Source organism: Atta colombica, unplaced genomic scaffold (assembly GCF_001594045.1).
Source record: "Atta colombica isolate Treedump-2 unplaced genomic scaffold, Acol1.0 scaffold27, whole genome shotgun sequence".
NCBI lineage: Eukaryota > Metazoa > Arthropoda > Insecta > Hymenoptera > Formicidae > Atta > Atta colombica.
In genome coordinates, this window is record NW_017259370.1 from 284,810 (window position 1) to 301,124 (window position 16,315).

General features: G+C 34.6%; 5 protein-coding genes across 10 annotated transcripts in view; 3 read left to right on the forward strand and 2 right to left on the reverse strand.

The window, feature by feature from the left end:
• The window catches only part of LOC108689499 (chromodomain-helicase-DNA-binding protein 7), a 26,921-nt gene extending 22,969 nt beyond the window's left edge, over window positions 1-3,952 (forward strand). For all 5 annotated transcript variants that reach the window (XM_018196269.1, XM_018196270.1, XM_018196268.1 and 2 more), the window contains 2 exons: window positions 15-767; window positions 1,120-3,952. In XM_018196269.1, coding sequence (XP_018051758.1) covers window positions 15-767; window positions 1,120-3,093 — 2,727 coding nt within the window. In that variant the 3' untranslated portion in view covers window positions 3,094-3,952. The remainder of the gene's footprint in view (window positions 1-14; window positions 768-1,119) is intronic.
• A 230-nt stretch (window positions 3,953-4,182) lies between these two features.
• Window positions 4,183-6,126, reverse strand: LOC108689405 (peroxiredoxin-6). The gene is made up of 5 exons (XM_018196157.1): window positions 5,921-6,126; window positions 5,365-5,521; window positions 4,654-4,874; window positions 4,501-4,573; window positions 4,183-4,357 (listed from the first exon to the last, which is right to left on the reverse strand). Exons 1-5 carry the CDS (start codon window positions 6,004-6,006, stop codon window positions 4,223-4,225), a joined length of 672 nt encoding a protein of 223 aa, XP_018051646.1. The 5' UTR covers window positions 6,007-6,126; the 3' UTR covers window positions 4,183-4,222.
• Window positions 6,127-7,190: 1,064 nt separating this feature from the next.
• On the forward strand, window positions 7,191-9,003 carry LOC108689588 (methyltransferase-like protein 4). Its single transcript, XM_018196440.1, has 5 exons — window positions 7,191-7,539; window positions 7,651-8,015; window positions 8,225-8,399; window positions 8,466-8,640; window positions 8,721-9,003. Exons 1-5 carry the CDS (start codon window positions 7,282-7,284, stop codon window positions 8,921-8,923), a joined length of 1,176 nt encoding a protein of 391 aa, XP_018051929.1. The 5' UTR covers window positions 7,191-7,281; the 3' UTR covers window positions 8,924-9,003.
• On the reverse strand, window positions 8,958-15,129 carry LOC108689587 (UDP-glucose 4-epimerase-like). Of its 2 annotated transcripts, XM_018196438.1 has the most exons (9): window positions 14,872-15,129; window positions 14,749-14,795; window positions 14,040-14,120; window positions 10,500-10,753; window positions 10,245-10,358; window positions 9,989-10,165; window positions 9,565-9,745; window positions 9,190-9,471; window positions 8,958-9,117 (listed from the first exon to the last, which is right to left on the reverse strand). In XM_018196438.1, the coding sequence occupies exons 1-9, from the start codon at window positions 14,955-14,957 to the stop codon at window positions 9,023-9,025; spliced, it is 1,317 nt and encodes a 438-aa protein (XP_018051927.1). In that variant the 5' UTR covers window positions 14,958-15,129; the 3' UTR covers window positions 8,958-9,022. The 2 variants fall into 2 exon arrangements, with proteins under 2 accessions (XP_018051927.1, XP_018051928.1); XM_018196439.1 differs by lacking the exons at window positions 14,040-14,120; window positions 14,749-14,795; window positions 14,872-15,129 and adding an exon at window positions 12,046-12,709.
• A 366-nt stretch (window positions 15,130-15,495) lies between these two features.
• Window positions 15,496-16,315, forward strand: part of LOC108689438 (eukaryotic translation initiation factor 3 subunit G-like) — a 2,923-nt gene continuing 2,103 nt past the window's right edge. The window contains exon 1 of the mRNA XM_018196194.1: window positions 15,496-15,644. The gene's annotated coding sequence lies outside the window, so the exon portion shown is untranslated. The remainder of the gene's footprint in view (window positions 15,645-16,315) is intronic.

Sequence of the window (16,315 nt, forward strand, 5' to 3'; positions counted from 1 at the left end):
TTATCTCTTAACAGCCGACAGAGGAACCGGTAATCGGAAAAGAGAAGAAGCGCAGGAAATTAGATGAAATAGTATTGGGATTGAGCGCCGCGAAAGAACAACAAAGCGGCCATTATCTCGAGCACAGCAAAAAGAGTACAATTACACCTAATGTGACCGTGACTCCGACATCGGCGCCGATCGGTCTTCCCAATCCTCCGACAAGTGCTCAAAAACCGTTCTCCATTACTGTTACATCAATTCCGTCTTCTCGAGCTTCGAGTTCTTCTACGCCCGTTTTACCGCCACCGTCGTTGCACTCGCACAAAGATACCTTCTCCGCTTTGCTGGCTCAGGCTGAGCAACAGAATCGTGAATTGAAAAAACAGCAGCAACAACAACAACAGCAGCAGCAGCAGCAGCAGCAACAACATCAACAGCAACAGCAGCAGCAGCAGCAACAACAACAACAACAACAACAACAACAACAGGCCTTCAATTCGGCCCATCCGTCTTCTTCGAGTAGTAGTCATCGAAAGAGTTACGAAGCAATGATCGCGGACATCAATAAAGTCGCCGAGTACTCGTCCAAAATCGGCTCGTTTTCGCATGAGGCTAAGGTGAATAAATGGCTAGCGGAACAAAGCGCGATGTCGGAGCAATTGAGTGCAGAATATTTGAATGCTCCGCGACGTCGTAGACCGCGCGTCGATCCGTCCTTGTTGGATTGGAAGAAGCTCACCGGTGAAGAGAATGTCGCTGTTATCAACCGATTAACTGGCAAAAAGGTACGTTTCAGAATATATTCAAATTATAGATTCTTATATGTGGATTCTAAAATTGTCCTTCAAAATGTTTTTCTATCACGTATGGATAAATTAGATTAATTTTATTAGCATTATTTAAATTTCAAATACTATTTGAAATTTAAATAATGTAAGTTTTGTTCATAAAAGCTAATTATATTATTTATAATATTTTTATAATAATTTCTACTGTCACTTTTAAGTTTATTTTTTTAATCAAGCATTATAAGAATTCATGGAGTTATTTGTTTCCTGTTATTTTTATGGAATATAAATTTTGCTGAGTTGTTTGCGAACTAAATTTGGTTATTCAAATCAAATTTTTATTCTTCAGGTAACCGGAAGCAAAGCACCTCAATTGAAACGGCTTGGAACATGGTTAATGGAAAATCCGATGTTTGACGTTGATCCGAAATGGGCGGAACTTGTGAAGGAACGCGGCAATCTTCCACACGACCTACAGAAGAGACTATCAGGTAACGAGCGCAGCAGTGTGAACAAGGGCAAGAGTCCGGGCAGACCACCTATGATGCCCAGCCCTACTAGCCAGCAGTCGGCGAGTACCGCCAATCTGGCGGCCACGTCAATGGCGTCCAGCCTCAACTTCCCGCTCGGCAATTTAAATAGCTCTTTGTTGTCGAGCTTATCGCTTGGTAATTTCGATCCGAAGAATCCGCTCTTAATGCCATTCGGCGGTCTGACGAACCTGGGCGCGCTCGGTGGCCTCGGTAATATCAGCAACTTGAGTAACATAGGTCTAACGAATTCGCTGTTTAATCTGGCCGGGTTGAATCTGCCATCGTTGGCAGGCATGGAAGCAGCGTTGAATGCGCAAGCAGCAACCAGCAGCGCGGCGGCAGCGGCAGCCGCGGCAGCCGCGGCGGATGCGAATAATCCGGTTGTGAGTTCAGCGAATAATAGTAGCAGCAAGAATGCCGGCGCAGGTTCGTCAAACATTAGCGGCAGTGGTGGAAGTAGTAGTGGTGGCGGTAGTAGCAAGTCACGTAGCAGCAAATTAGATCAGCCGTCGACCAGCAAATCTTCGGCTAGTGGTGGTCCGTCAACTTTGTCTGCTGTTTCATCTGCAAGTCTGCCGACTCCTTCGCCGTTCCCATTTCTCTTCACGAATCCTAGTCTCCTCTACACACCGCTAACATTAAGCGGCCTGAATCCGTTCTCTATGCAATCTGGTGGCGTGTCGTCGGCCTACGAAAGCCTTGCCCAATGTGGTTTGCTGAATCCACCGACATCCAGCGCTTCAATGGTGCGCAAGCCTACGTCATCTAGCAGTTCCTCTAGACAACGTGAGACCGTACCAGAATCCTCAACATCTTCATCATCGTCATCATCATCGACAACGAAGCGAAAGGAGCCTGAAAAGAAATCTTCTAGATATCCAGTGGATCCAGCCGTAACTCTGCAACAATACACGGATATGGCGGCGTTGCATAGTGGCGAGGAGAGACGTCGCGTCGAGCAGCAACAACAACAATCGCAGCAGCAACACGAGAAGCGAGAAACGGCAATAACGGAACAGACCGATGTGATAGCGGCGGATCTATCAGAGAAAAAGATCGAGCGAAAAAACAAAGAACAAGATGTGAAAGAGACTCTGGAGCATTTGAGTAGAACTAGCACCGAACTGGTTACGCGAAACATTGATGACGCTCCTAGAACCGAGAAACTGCCCAGCAGGAATCGTAGCAGCACGGATAGCAATCAGAATTCTGATCAACAGCAACAACAACGATTAACGCCATCGGCACCACCGCCGCTTGAAGTCACTCTTGAACCTGTTGCGAAAAAGATGCGCACCGAAATGGACACAAGTACGAAATCGTCCGCATCGAGTGATGTACCGACGGTGGAAATTGAACCAGTGACAAGACCGTCACAGACGACTCCGACGAAAGTAGCGCAGCAGCCTGCATCTTCACAAGAGGAAACATCCAATGTTTCGCTCGTGGAAACCAAGAAGGAACCGAACGAGACGATGACGTCATCAATATCTTTGTCGACGTTTGCGAATGCGACATCGCCATCGACGCAAACTACTGGCGCGAAGAGTGACAGCGGGAAACCTGTCGCTCCAGAAACGGAAGAAGATGGCAAGGGCGGCACTAAGGCGCCAAAGAAGGCCCGTAGCGGTAAACGACTGAGTGTGGAACCACCACCAGAGCGTAAGAATCTTCGTTCGAGTGCCGGTAGACAGGCACGGGCGGCTGCGGAAAGGCAGGCGCGAATGGAGGGCGAGATGCAGCAATCTGAACAACAGCAGCAGCAAGACAGCCACGTGGCCGGTGAGTGAGTCACGGCGAAGTCCCGTCGGACTGCTGCTTCAAAACGATGAAGGACAACTACCGAAAACGCCTTATGGCGAACTGACGAAAGAAATTCGGTGGGTCAGCAATCCACCGTTTCTTTTTCAACTCTCTGATTCGACATTGCTCGCACAACGAAGATCTGTATGTAGATGATTCCCTGTTCGACACTGACAAGTGCGAAAGTGTAAGGTGTTTCTAATCGCAATGAAACGCGAGTGTATCGAAAGGGGGCTACAGACATTGGTAGAATCTACCGTAGCCTTCGATTCGGTTCTTTGTTGACGAAAAATGTATGAATAAATGGGACTCCCTCAATTTCGCGGGAGATGAATGTGTCGTTAAGCGGACAGTGTGTGACAGTGCACATTTATTGAATTGAAACAAAAAGAGAGAAATCTCTCCAATACGAAGGCTGCGATAGTATTTTATCACTCGATTTTGTGTAGTAATTAATTTTTAATTGCGTAATCATGATACAATAATAAAAGTATAGTTTTGTTAAATTTATTATCTACTATCTCTTATTGGTTTTGACCAGGGACTGTTTTATATAAAAATATATATATATATACATATAGATATATATTATAAAATTGTGTATTCGCTATTGCGCATAAAGCAATTTACAAGCAAGGAATGCAAGACGGAATATAATCGTAATGTAGAGAAAAATAATTACAGTAATAACTTAATAAAAAAAAAGAAAAATGTAAATATATATACAATTACGCCTATAGAGACAGTAAGCAATCGTGTACTTGAAAAAGGAAATGTATATAACGCAGTGTACTTTTAATTACATTAGGTGAAACAATAAACAGCTTCTTTCGTTGTTTGCAAATACCAAGGATTCGAATCTCTTATTTTATATTTACATGAAAAAAAAATTATTAAATTAGGCTTAAATTATCTATTAAATAATTTTAGGATAGATAGAGGAAATTATTTAAATAAAGACATGGAATAGGTGTCTTTATTTAAATAGTTAAAAATGATAAAGAAAAAGTTGAATGATTGATTTTATAAAATAATATATATTTTATGCAAACAAAATCGTTATGTGATTTGTGCAGCTTGAATTTTATTAGAATCTTTCTGTACATCGAATTTTTTTTATGCATCTAGAGGTTGTGGCACAATACGCATATATGTTTTACCGGAAGGTAACATCACAGTTTTGATATTGTTATAGGAAGATTTGGCTTCACTGTCTGATACGCTCGGATCAATCATTACGTCGTCTCCTTTCTAAAATGTCGTATAAAATACATGTAAAAATTAACGTGTTAAATCATCAATGATATGTTTTGCTCGATATTTAATTATAAACAGCGGAAAAATTATCACTTGAAAATCTAAGTGAAATTTTATTTTCTTAAACCTGAACCTACCTTCCAATCTACAGGAGTCGCTACTTTGTACTTTTGCGTGAGCTGAAGGGATTCAATTATCCTTATTATTTCGCTGCAATGCAAAGTACGAAATTTTAATGATCTTATATTTACAAACAATAAATATTTAACGAAATATGAAACGTTTCTTACTCGAAATTACGACCGGTAGTGGCTGGATATAAAATTGACAATCGCATCTTTTTGGCTGGGTCAATTATAAACACAGCTCGTGCCGACATGGGTAATCCAGTCTGACTATCGACCTCTGCGGGATCCAACATTCCCAATAATGTGGCAAGCTTTCTGGCTTGATCTTCTATTATCGGATATGGAAATTCTTCGCCCGTTATCTCACCGTAACTCTTTATATCCTAGAATTTTGTTTAATAATACTAATGAATAAATGAGAGAAACTTATTAAATCTGATATTAAATTTTATCAAAGTGAAGTTATTAGTGCTTTCCAGCAAGAGAGTGTAAAACAGTGATCATTACTTTATCTTTCACATTAGCAAACAACAGAGATGTAATGATTCAATGTCTTATACTGTCTATCTATTCTTGCTGGAAAATATTCTAGATCAAATACATTTATCTAAAAAAAACTTACATATGTTGACTACACTGAATTAGCTTTAAAAACTGCTTTTTATAAAGCATTTAAATGCAATGTCATAGTATAATCATAACTTTGATAATGGAATACATATATATTCTACTAAATAACATGACAATATCATTGTTAGATATTTATTTAAGATATTTGTATGTTCTCTTACATTTAATATTATTTTATCAATTTCACGTCTAGCAGCTTTTAGTTTGTACTAATCTAAGTGACTGAATTCGCTGTGAGCAAACCTCTATCCATTTACGATGGGAGTCAACTGAATTACAGGATAATGCTATCACTTTCACACCCAATCTCTTGAATTCAGGTATTAGTTTTACAACTCGTGCCAACTCGGTTGTGCAGACCGGTGTGAAGTCATTTGGATGTGAAAATAAGATACCCCACCTGTGTATTTCAAATATTTTATACAAATTGAATAAATTGAACAGAGATCGTATTTAATAATTATGCATCATAAATTTATTGTAAACAAATGTAAAATGTGTGTGTGTGTGTGTGTGTGTGTGTGTGTGTGTGTGTGTGTGTGTGTGTGTACATTCTAAATACACATTCTAAACACACATTATATACATAAATACACTTCACATCAAGTGATAAAGCACAACAAATAAACAAAATAGTAATATCTCAAGTATTTTTATTTACAACATTTCGACCGTATCTATGAATATTTCAGTACGTAGTGTATATCATTAATAATTAAGCTTTTTTTCTACACTATTCTATATGATCACATGATGACGGAATGTCTGTCTAGGTTACAAATATTACAGAATGTCTTACGAATCGCCTAGCCATTCGTGAAATCTGATCGTGCCCATCTGGGTGTCCGCTGTGAAGTCTGGAAACACTTCGCCTAGTAAGACCATAGTGTCGTGGAATGTATAATTTTATGATAAAACAAATAAAAGTATGTCACTGATGCTTCGTTAAGAAGCGCACGTCCAACTCTCAATTATCGTCAACTATATCCGTCTTCGTCGTCTACATCGAACTATAACAAATCAGGAAACAGGGAGGGGGAGCACTTTCAGTGATGTATTTAGATTCGCAAAATAAATGACCATTGTTAGACGTATTCAGAGATTCCCACTCAAATAAGTATTCCTCAGATATCATTACTATTATTTTATTTCTGTTTAATGAATATTCGGTGAACAACAAGAATTAAATAATTTAAGTGGCATTCAGATGGGAAAAGTATCCATAGAAAAAGAAACATCCGAAACTTTAACTAAACTTTGATTAAATTAACATAATTAGCGATTATTTTATTAGACAATATTTATTAGACAATATTTGTGTCGGTTTGTTCATCCAAACAGAATAATTAATTTTTCATTGTTTAATGGAAAGAAAAATTAAATCAGCGATAACAAATTACATAATTAAAAATTTTACAACATGCAATCCTGCCTAAATTAATCGCCTATTAATTTAACCGCTTTAAGTCGCCATGATACGTCCATTAATATATTCTATTAATGTAGATTAAATTTAATCTCGATTTAATTTATTCTTTATCTTTTTGTCATTTTTATGAATGAAGAAAGATAAAAAATTAAATTAAACCAAGATAGTTAATCTACATTAGTAAAAAGGAGCATGAAAGTAATTGTGACGTCCCAAAATGTACCCCTGCTTTCTGATTCTAGATACGAGCCTTTGGAATGGTCCATGTGTGGGTGAAAGTGCAGATTCGCGCCATCACGCATGCGCGAAATTTTTCTCGCTAGAAAAGTGCGATAAGGAGTAAGTGATGCCGGTAAGTGATGGCGGTTGTTATAGCGACCTGTAATATGCAGTAATATCAAAGAATTGAATTTGCATGCAAATTACGCATTACAGGCAATATAGGCTTTTTTAATCAACCTGGCGCATCTGACGCATACGTAATATCTATTTGTACATACATGAGAATAAAAAGTGAAATATGCATATATTCATATTTACAACATCAAACATATGTGTATGCATGTGTATTTATAATCACATATTTCATTCTAACTGGATTGATGATTTACGTACACCATTAAACAAATTGATATAATAGTAGATTTGAATGTCAAGCAATCATAAGAATCTGTGATAAATATTGTATGCGTGTGTGTATGTCTACTTTCCTGTGATCTCTGAGGCCAAATATGAGTCTTCTTCATATCAGTGAAGAAGGCTGGATTATCTCTCACTTAGAGTATCTCAATGAGATATACAAGAAAGTTCAAAACGAAGATGGATTTTGCACTTTAGGCTTCAACAAAATGATATTCGAGATTAATTCTCAATATTTGAGGCCAAATCAAATAGTTCAGACCATCCAGGAGTCCCAAAATAGTGTTATAATACACAATAGAAAAAAGAAGAAGCGCTCACAACAATTGCCGGAAAAAGATTTGGAGGAAGTAGGTTCAAAAATTTAATATTCATATTTTAAAATATGACTTTTAAAATACTAATGAATAAGAATTACATTTTATTTCCTTTAGTATTTCAAAATCATTTTTATACAACAGGTCGATCGTGTTAAACAAGCATTTATTGCATTGATGTCTGCTGCAAGAGACAAAGGACTTTTTTGTCAGAATAACTTTCTTGATAACAATGAAGTAGCACGTTTGGCATCCATGAAATTTTATCAGGATACTTACTCTCTCAAAAATGAGAACCTTTATGGATCCAATGATACTGATGACGCTATTGTATCTGTGGCTCATAATAAAAAATATGTATTCCCCAAAAAATGTACATTTTATTGCTATGATGTAAGAGATATAGAAAAAAAAATGGAACTGAGCAATCAATATGATTTCATATTGTTAGATCCACCTTGGTGGAACAAGTCAATCAGAAGGAAAAAGATGAAATATGCAGAAGCTTGGTAATCTAACATGATTCTTTACATAAACGAAATCTTAATATGTTTAGAGAAAATATAATAAATTTATAAATTTAATATGTTTATATCTAAATTTAAATAAAATTTTGTCTCCAAAAATGAATCAAATGCACATAAATAAATTGTTTTATTCCAATATGTTCCTATGTTGCATAAGATATTTAGGGAGACACGATTATATATCTTTACAGTTACAAAATGATGTACAATGAGGAATTGGTCAAAATACCAATAAGAAAACTATTACATTCAAACGGTATTGTAGCTGTATGGTGTACTAATTCATCCAACCATTTGAATAGTATTTTTAACGAAATGTTTCCATCTTGGGGTATTACTTATAGAGCTAAGTGGTATTGGCTCAAGGTAAATAATATCTCAATAAAGTCAAAAATCAATGTGATAAGTATTAAATAATAACTGCTACTATAGGTGACACAAGCAGGTGACACAATATGTAATTTTAACTCAGCACCTGGAAAGCAACCTTATGAATTACTGATATTAGGGTCTGCACTGGAAAAAGATCACAAAGTAAATATCCCTGATAGCAGATTGATGATCAGTGTACCTAGTGCGGTACATTCACACAAACCACCACTCACAGGTGCGAATATAAAATTTAAATATGAGATACGTTCCACAAAATATTTGATATATTACAATAAAATTTGTTCATGTCCTTAGAAATCATAAAGGAATATTTGCCGGACGAACCAAAATGTCTAGAAATTTTTGCAAGATACTTATTACCTAGATGGACAAGTTGGGGTCTAGAAATTTTGAAATTTCAACATTTATCGCTCTATGAAATTCTGGATGAATGTAAGAAAGATGAAAGTAATGTCGACAACATAAGAAGCGAAAATGAGAGTAAAGAAGAATTATAAAATGTAAGATAAATCTATAGACATACGTAAATTATGAGACAATATGCATCGATCCTTTATTATAAATTATTTGCAAAATTTTCTCGATACAATTTGTTGTTACGATGTATTGTTCAGATGTTCAATAGTTCCGTTTTTTAATGAAGTTCGATAACCATGTGGATTCATCGTTTGCCACGTCCAGAAGTCCTGGCCTGTATTCAACATTTTATCGTTTTAGACATGATTATTTGAGATTATTCAAACTCACGAAATATATTACTTACACATTTGCTCAACGTTGTACTTTGCTGTCCAGCCTAATTCTTTTTTTGCCAAATCTGTATTAGCGTACATGGACACGATGTCGCCCTCTCTTCTCTCCTTTATAATATACGGCACAGTAGTACCAGTGACTTTCTCAAACGTTTTTATTAATTCCAATACGGTCACACCATTGCCAGTGCCTAAGTTATAAATCTTTAGCCTAAGGTGCTGTTTGTGCAAAGCATTTAATGCCGCCACGTGGCCGGCTGCCAAATCCATAACATGAATGTAATCACGGACACCTGGAAAAGTATAAATCGTGAGTATAGAACCAATGATCTAAATAAAGTGTTCGATGAACTTATCATTTGATATTAACATTATCATTTCTATACCTGTCCCGTCATTTGTAGGATAATCACCACCGAATATGACCAACTCCGGCTTGTGTCTCAAAGCGACTTGAGCAATATACGGCATCAGATTTGTAAATGGTTTTGTCGGATCTTCTCCGATTAGTCCTGATCGGTGAGCACCCACCGGATTGAAATATCGTAAAGATATAATATTCCAATTCTGTTAAACGAAAGAAATCCTTAATAAAAAATAAAATAATATGCATTAATTTAGAATTAAATTAGAATGTTAATAACATAATTACTTCTTCTAAAAGAGAAAGCTAAAAGTAAAAAATTTATTCTTATAATCTAGAATAAATTTATATATGAGTAAAAATGAGTACATTATTTTTACATAAAATTTCAATCATTAATCTGAAATTGAAATAATTTCATATCGAGATTTTCTATATCTTCGAACCTTTTCAGCTCTGGATATATCCTTGAGCATCTCTTCAATAAAATACTTTGTTCGGCCGTAAACATTGGTGATATTACCGGTTTCATGTTCTTCCGTGATGGGTAATTCTGTAGGTTCGCCATAAACCGTACAAGAACTACTGAATACAAGCTGAAAACAGCTGGCCGCTTTCATCACCTGTAAAAAAAAAAAAGAATGACGCGTTGAATTGTAGAAGTGATTCGAGGAGCGCACGCGAGTAATATAATCTTCTTACCTCAAGCAGATTAATAGCTCCTATCATATTATTACGATAATAATGAAGCGGAACTTGCATCGACTCGCCGACAGCTTTAATAGCCGCGAAATGTATCACGCAATCTATTTTATGCTGTAAGTTACAAATTACTCTTCATGTGCCCAGAAAAACAAACGGTTCTCTAACTCTCTTCAACTTAATATCATATAATTACAATGGAGTAGTCTTTATAAATAGAATGTACAATATGTAATATAATAGTGAACGTAATACCTGATTAAAAACGGTCTCAAGCTTCTCTCTGTCGAGTAAATCGCAGTTATAAAACGTAACTTTCTTCCCTGTTATTTGCTCAACTCTTTTGAGCGCCGCGGACTCGCCGTCGGTTTCTGTTACGCTGTTTGCAAAGTTGTCTATAGCCACCACGTCGTAGCCGCACTCTAGAAGCTCGACGATACAATGACTGCCGATGTAACCAGCGCCTCCAGTTACGAAAATGGTTTTCCAGGCTCCCATCATCTTCTCGACTAGGAATTCAATTTTTAATTTACATTCGTCGAGACTCCTTCAAACATTATACGAAAAAATATTGATATTTTTAATTAAAATAATATTATCATTTATACAATATAACGAATTTAATTTAAAGGTTTGTGTTGTAAAAAAACAATGCATCTCTTTTATCTAAGAACCGAAATTTTGTTCTTCTAATAGGAAGATTTTATTATAAGAACATTTATATAACAAATTGTTAAGTCACTATCTATGCTTGCTTATTCGTTTATTAGTCCGAAACAAATTCAATTTAAACTCTAGGTGCATGCGGATCAGACTTTTATTCATACGGATGTACGTTTGCAAGCTGAAGTGTGCAGGTGCTTAGGACATTCACCTTCGTTCAAGTGAGCAAACAGAGTTCAAGGTTGCCGAAACACGTGGTAAATCACTGCAGCGGGAACACGGTATATTTGCACTTCGACGAAGTCAAAAAGAAGGAACGCATAAAGAACGTATAAAGTAAGTATAAAAAAATATTTATATAAAATTAATGTAACAATAAAATTAATATAATTAATATTAATTTAAAATCAAAATTTAATTTAGAAGTTAAGAACTTTTAAATAGTTAAATTTTAAACATTTCAAATAATTATATATCTAAAATCGAATATCTAAAATCGAAACATGATTATATATAAAATGTATATAATCACGAGCGTAAATTCGTTTTCGAATACATTCGTGATTCGTATATGTTCAAGAATTTTTCCAATTCATTAAGCTCGAAGCCTAACTCGCGTGAAGTCATACTTAACGGTATTCGAAATCGCACTGTTGCTCGACACTCATTCGGTTTAGAAGTATATTTCTAATACATATTCCCAAACAGATATTTGTGTAAAATGTTTTTTTTATAGATTATAAGGCTTATTATTTAAATGAATTTGTAAATAATTTTCAAAGGAAATTGATCATAAATAAGTCAAGATATCTTAATTTACTCATGCCTCATTAATCACCTATTGACGTGTACTTGCAATGCGAGTTGAATACTTAAGAATCTCTTTCTACGAACCTTGGCCTTTCAGAGAAATTAATCGGCGTCCTTGAGAACCGATTTTTCTCATCAGATTACGAGAGATTGTTCTCGCTCGAAGAGATTTCCTATCATTCTAGTTTAGAATTAGAATAAAACTTAGACTTAGCTGACGCATTGTCTTGGAATTCTTTATTATCCCAAAGAATTTTTAATTGCGATATATGTAATTCGCTTTTATTACAAGACTTAATATTGTATAAAGGAATAAAGAGATCATTACCTTAGATTAAGACTAAGTGCTAGATAATTCAACGAAGGACACAATCAATTTCGATCCGAAGGACTACAAGGCACTTTCGCGCAATGACTGACTGCGACTCTGCCTTGAATAGTAACTGCAGAAGAGCGAAGGTAGTGTATCGTGGGACGTGCGAGACATCCCCTCCTTCACGATTCCATATCGACACATTATGCCCTTCCTGCAAGCCTCGTCTTGTTCTACTCCAGCCGCTCGTTCTACGATCCTCATCTAAAAAGTTCCTCCTTCTCTCCTCCTCCTTCTCCTTTCACATCTCATGTTGTACTTTTGTTACCACGATCGAGATCGACGCGAGAAGCGAGACAAACTCGCTACTGTCTTTCGTCAACTGCATTCGCCGTTTACAATACAATCATTACTGAATTAATAAAAGCATGTTGCTCATCTTTGGTGCCTCGATTGAGATACAGTTTAGCTATAGGAACCTGTTTCGAGGCGACTAATAACGTAATTGCGCGAAATGAGAAAAACAACTGGTCGAAGGGCATCCCTTACTCGTCCCTCAAGGAATGTACCCTGTTTTTCGATTTCGGTGGATCACGCGACGCGACATAAAGTCGCGAAAAATATCCCTGGTAAATGATAATCAGGAGAAAAATATTGTGCGCATAATTCGTAGCATTATTGTATATTTACTGCGTTGATACTACTTGTATTAATTTATGCAACAGTTCCTTTTGCTCTGTATCAAAATAAGGATATAATTCGCTCTCAAGTTCCAAGACTGCTTGATGATCATGAGACTGACACGCTAATACCAAGGATTGTAGCAATAATAATTCATCCTCGCTCATATTAAGACCTGTAAAAAGCAATTGATCTAATAATTTGAATGATTATGGAAAAACCAAAAAATTTCTGTACAATTGGAAGTCTGATATGTACCGTTGTTCACATTTTCTTCTGCCCAAGCATACTTTTCGAGGACCTGAGCAAGCGATGGTGTCAATCTCTGGGGTGACGGCTGAAGAATGAGCAGTAAAAGTACTCGCGTCACTTCGCACCTAATTATTAATTTTATTATATGTAATTTTAATTATTAAGTGTAATATAATAATTTAATACACAGTAACAAATTTTACAAATGATAATTATGAAACTAATCACAGAATAGAGCAACGCTTTCTTTAGAATTTTCTATTTATAAATTGATTGTCTTTGTTTCATTCGCTTATCTCTGTAGATTTTTTAAAATATTAATTTTTTGCATAGCTGATATACTATTAACTTTTTAAAATAAATCAGAACTCGCTTTAAACACTAAAAATGAGCACCCAATTTATTATTACAATATCTTCATATAAGATACCTATGTAGGATAGTGTTATAGTTTCCTCTGGCACCAGCCGCAACACAAGCTTCTACAAATTCTACAAATTCATTGAGTATCTGTAGCGCAGCTACATAATCTCCTGTGAGAATAAAATTACATGAACTATCTGTATTAAATCGTAAATCGTAAAATATTAATTATTCATGAGATTATTTATGAGATTGCAGATAAAAACGGATTCTGACCCTGATAAAAACGACCCTGATCAAATACTGACCCTGTCTTATATGAAACGACACTAAGGTATTGATAGCTTTTGACGTAGGAAAGATATCAATTGCTTTGCGCAATTGTTGGATACCAGCAGGACCTGGACCCAACGCTAATGCTAATTCTATTGATAAACCAGCAGAAATTGTATTGAATCCTGGTTGATTGCTACATCTAGCCATGGAATGGCCAAAGCAACTTACAGCTGCCTGAAATATATATGTGTGAATTATATTTAGTCCTTTCGTTTTATTTCCTTTTTTATTGCAAATTCATGTTGCACAAGAAACCTGTATATTTTCTTGACCTATGGAGGAACATCCTATATCATTATCTTTTTTCTCAGCTGTAAGGAATTGTCTTCCCGCTTTTACTAGAAGATTTATTTCCGAGGAGGTATTTTCCAATGTACCTTGGCATCTAGCAGCTGCCAACCAACATAAGCCTGCATATTGCCATAATTCCTTCTGTTCACATTCAGTAGCTAAGGCACCTAAAAAAAATTAAGCAATTTTATTTAATATTTTTCTTTTCTTAATAGAATTAAATTATTTTGTAGATTACATATAATTATACAAACCTTTCAAAAGTCAAACTTATTAATTTCATAAAATAAAGTAGATCAAAAAAACAAATAATCATGTATTTTAATATTAAAATAAAAAAAAACGAAATTGGTCAGTTAGCCCTATTAAAAAAAATCATATCACAATATTACATAATGAAATCATGTAATTAAACCGTGTAAATTATATAATAGATTATTCCAAATCAGTATGTGATTTTTTATAACGATGTAATTTGAGAAATCACATGATATTAGAAATAATTTCATTCATGTGATTTTATAGTCATCAAATTTTAAAGAATTGAATAATAGAAATAGAAGAAAAAAGAACATATCATCATGTGATGATTTTTCAAAATATGTAATTTTAACTGATTTGGAACAAATCGTTATGTGATTTACATGTTTAATTACATAATTTCATCATGCATCTGTGTAACGTGTTTTTTTTCAGTAAGAAGACTTCTGAGAGATATGTTAATTTAATTATTTATTAATTTAATTTTATTATTTATTAATTTTATTAATTATATATTAAATTATAAACACTTACTAAATTGATCGCATGCCTCTGCAACGTTCGGCTTCCTCAGAAATCGTCTAAAAGATCAAAACGTAAGACAGAAAATCATCATTGATAGAATTTTCAATTACAAAAAGTGCTTTAAGGACTTACTTTTTCAGTTTATTCGAAATATTATGAAATTTCGTTAAAAAGTCCACAGTCTCTCCGATTCCTTGACCTTGATTGACATGGGACATTTTTTTAAACTAAAAATTATGTCAGCCACAAGTACGTGCGTATCTGCACATTGATGTTTTATTCATAGCGATTTGATAGACGTATCATGTCATGATGCACATCGAAAAATTATTTACCGTTTATACAAATGAAATTCCATTTTTTGGAAATCTATCATGACGATGACAAGGAAAATGAACTGACATAAACAAACGTAACAGAGTACAGAACACTGTATTATCGACAATACTTGTAATTAGTCACAAACGTACGAAGTAACTAGATGGGTTTTGAACGTGACAATGGAATGATTGGAGAAGGAAAAAATTAGTGAAGGCAAAGGATTCCATAGTATAAATACTGTAAAATATTCGTTATAATATATTCGTATTATAATATTCTTATAATATTTCATGATGTAAATATATTTTTACATCAAAGGTGTATTCCATTTGGCGTTCACACACTCGCGAACTTATTTATCCTTGTTTAACATTTAATAAATAAGAATGAAACGATTCCATGAGCTTTGAGAGTGTCAAGTGGAACTCTGGAACACATTCCATAGCGGATTCCTTCATTTTGATTGATTTTGACTTTTTTGATTTCCAAGTGTATATTTAATCTTGTAAATTGTTTGTACGTTTCATTGTGATCTGTGCTCCGATCTGATCATCTGTCTAGCTGCCAGTTGTCGAATTTCTACGGTAAGACAAACGAGTTTTGTTTCTTTTAATGTGGCATTTTCTTTCTCTTTGTATTTTTCGAACACATCGAATTTATATGCAATTAGTTGTGCTAATTATAGCATAATATGTGTCTTTTTTTTATTTCAACTTCTTTTGATGATTTATATGGGCTCACTTAGGGAAAATTGGTGACAAATAAAGTGAATGTACAATTTTTCGAAATCTTATAACGTAGGTTAAGTTTACATTTTAAAGTCATATGTCTATCTCACTTTAAGATTTAAAAGTATACTTCAGCTATAGAAACAGATCTTTTATAACATAAACAGCTCTGATTGCATTTTTCTGTCATATATAAATATTAATACAATTACATTTAATAATGAAAATATTTTTATTAATTCTTTGAATTTTCTAAATTGTTAAAGAATTTCGTTGAGTTTTTTAATCGATCTATTAAATTGTAATTTAATTTGTTTTAATAAGCGAAGAATAAAAGGATGTTCTGGGAAAAAATGTTACGTATATAATTATATATAATTATATGTAATTATATAAAATTATATATAATTATATAAAAAATTAACATATTTTATATACAATTATATATAAAATATGTCCATTTATATACAAAATATTTTTTCTCGGGTATGATTTTTTTTTTTTCAAAGAAAGCATTCCATTAGGTT

Excerpts from the sequence above, each read along its gene's own strand:
- LOC108689405 (XM_018196157.1), bottom strand. The coding sequence starts at position 6,006 with ATGGTCTTACTAGGCGAAGTGTTTCCAGACTTCACAGCGGACACCCAG. Across the intron at positions 5,522-5,920 it reads CACGAATGGCTAGGCGATTC|GTGGGGTATCTTATTTTCAC; the intron begins GTAAGACATTCT and ends TGAAATACACAG. Across the intron at positions 4,358-4,500 it reads CGACTCCTGTAGATTGGAAG|AAAGGAGACGACGTAATGAT; the intron begins GTAGGTTCAGGT and ends ACGACATTTTAG.
- LOC108689588 (XM_018196440.1), top strand. The coding sequence starts at position 7,282 with ATGAGTCTTCTTCATATCAGTGAAGAAGGCTGGATTATCTCTCACTTA. Across the intron at positions 7,540-7,650 it reads CGGAAAAAGATTTGGAGGAA|GTCGATCGTGTTAAACAAGC; the intron begins GTAGGTTCAAAA and ends TTTATACAACAG. Across the intron at positions 8,400-8,465 it reads CTAAGTGGTATTGGCTCAAG|GTGACACAAGCAGGTGACAC; the intron begins GTAAATAATATC and ends CTGCTACTATAG.
- LOC108689587 (XM_018196438.1), bottom strand. The coding sequence starts at position 14,957 with ATGTCCCATGTCAATCAAGGTCAAGGAATCGGAGAGACTGTGGACTTT. Across the intron at positions 14,796-14,871 it reads ATTTCGAATAAACTGAAAAA|ACGATTTCTGAGGAAGCCGA; the intron begins GTAAGTCCTTAA and ends TTGATCTTTTAG. Across the intron at positions 9,472-9,564 it reads TCCTACAAATGACGGGACAG|GTGTCCGTGATTACATTCAT; the intron begins GTATAGAAATGA and ends ATACTTTTCCAG.